Genomic DNA, 1,411 nt, shown 5'->3' on the forward strand with positions numbered 1-1,411 from the left:
TCTAACAGTTCTTTGAGAATAGTGAAAAAATGCTCTCTTTTTTATGTTTAGGAACTTCAAACAAAATAGTGATGTACAAATATAGTTTTTATTTTTATTTACTATATACAGAAGGTGTAATATGAAATATTTAGTGAGGGATTTTGTCAAGACTATTGTAAATTACAACCCACTTAATTTAGATAAGTCGAATCATGACACGGCAGACGTGGCTTTGACTTAAACCTTGATATGTGCGTTAAGCTACTGTAAGTTGTGTGTGCTTAATAGTTCTTTGCTTGCTGAATTTACAAAAGATACAAAATGTGCTTTAGTTTCTTTTTAGCCTCTCTTCCTTACACATCGTGTATGCTACAGTTAAATCATAAAATAATTTAAGTGTAAATTTGCCACACTTTAATAATCACTCAAGCAGTTGACTGTTTGCAAGGCCCAGTGCATTGTTCATTATGGCTCAGGAAAATCCCATTGTGAGTGGATTAAACTATATGAAACACAAAAGTATTAAGACTTTTTGAATTATAGGTTGTAAACGATAAGACTAAACTCATAACAGGAATGAAAGAAATAAAAACAAAAAATGTAGAGAGAAAATTTGATATCTCATCTACAAAAACATGAGATGCATGTAAGCTGTGATTTGTATGCCCTCTCATGTCAAATTTGCCTCTCAACTAGTATTTACTATAAAGTATAGAGATATGTAACATAATAGAAGATTGTACAGCAAGATGAAACCAAGAGAACGTGTACCAGTACATCTTTTTATTATTATATTGCTTTGCATTCTATTAATTTGTATAAATGATTAAGATTGCTTTTTTGTAACTGGAGATCATGTGTCATTTAGCATATATTTTATTATATATAAGAGAACTTTGTATTATAATTTCTGGCCCCAAAGTAGTATTATTTACTGTGTTTTGATAATTTCTGGCCCCTCATTGTTATCATTGTTTTTAATTTTTAAAATCTTTTTAGTGCTGAACATAGAGAATTTTTGAGATGACCACATAGATATATAAGATTTACTTTCTATGTCCAGTGATAGAGAATATATGGTATATGGTGTTGATAGTAAATTTCTTTTTCTTTTTCTTTTTCTTACAGAAATGATATTAAATACTAAGTACATCTGTCCTTCATTTTTTAGGTGGATAAGGCCAAGTGAGGCCATCCATCAGCAAAATGTTCAGTACCCATGAGTCCAATCGTGAAGCATTTCTCGAGGCAACCAGGGAAGCTAGAGAGGAGCGGGCTGCAGAACGAAGGCGCGATGAAGCTGCTGTCACCATCCAGGCCGCTATACGTGGCTGGCTTGTGCGTTGCAGTGTGGAAAAGAAAACGAGGTGAGTGACGGCAGAACTTCTTTTCATACGGTGTTTTGTGTTCATTGGTCTTGAATTTATAT

The 1,411-nt window shown here is 33.0% G+C and overlaps 1 protein-coding gene across 1 annotated transcript in view; it reads left to right on the forward strand.

The window, feature by feature from the left end:
* LOC119589516 (ubiquitin-protein ligase E3B-like) overlaps window positions 1-1,411 on the forward strand; it is a 15,034-nt gene that overhangs the window by 1,063 nt on the left and 12,560 nt on the right. The window contains exon 2 of the mRNA XM_037938116.1: window positions 1,154-1,349. Coding sequence (XP_037794044.1) covers window positions 1,189-1,349 — 161 coding nt within the window. The 5' untranslated portion in view covers window positions 1,154-1,188. The remainder of the gene's footprint in view (window positions 1-1,153; window positions 1,350-1,411) is intronic.

This window comes from Penaeus monodon, chromosome 25, assembly GCF_015228065.2.
Source record: "Penaeus monodon isolate SGIC_2016 chromosome 25, NSTDA_Pmon_1, whole genome shotgun sequence".
NCBI classification, from domain to species: Eukaryota; Metazoa; Arthropoda; class Malacostraca; order Decapoda; family Penaeidae; genus Penaeus; species Penaeus monodon.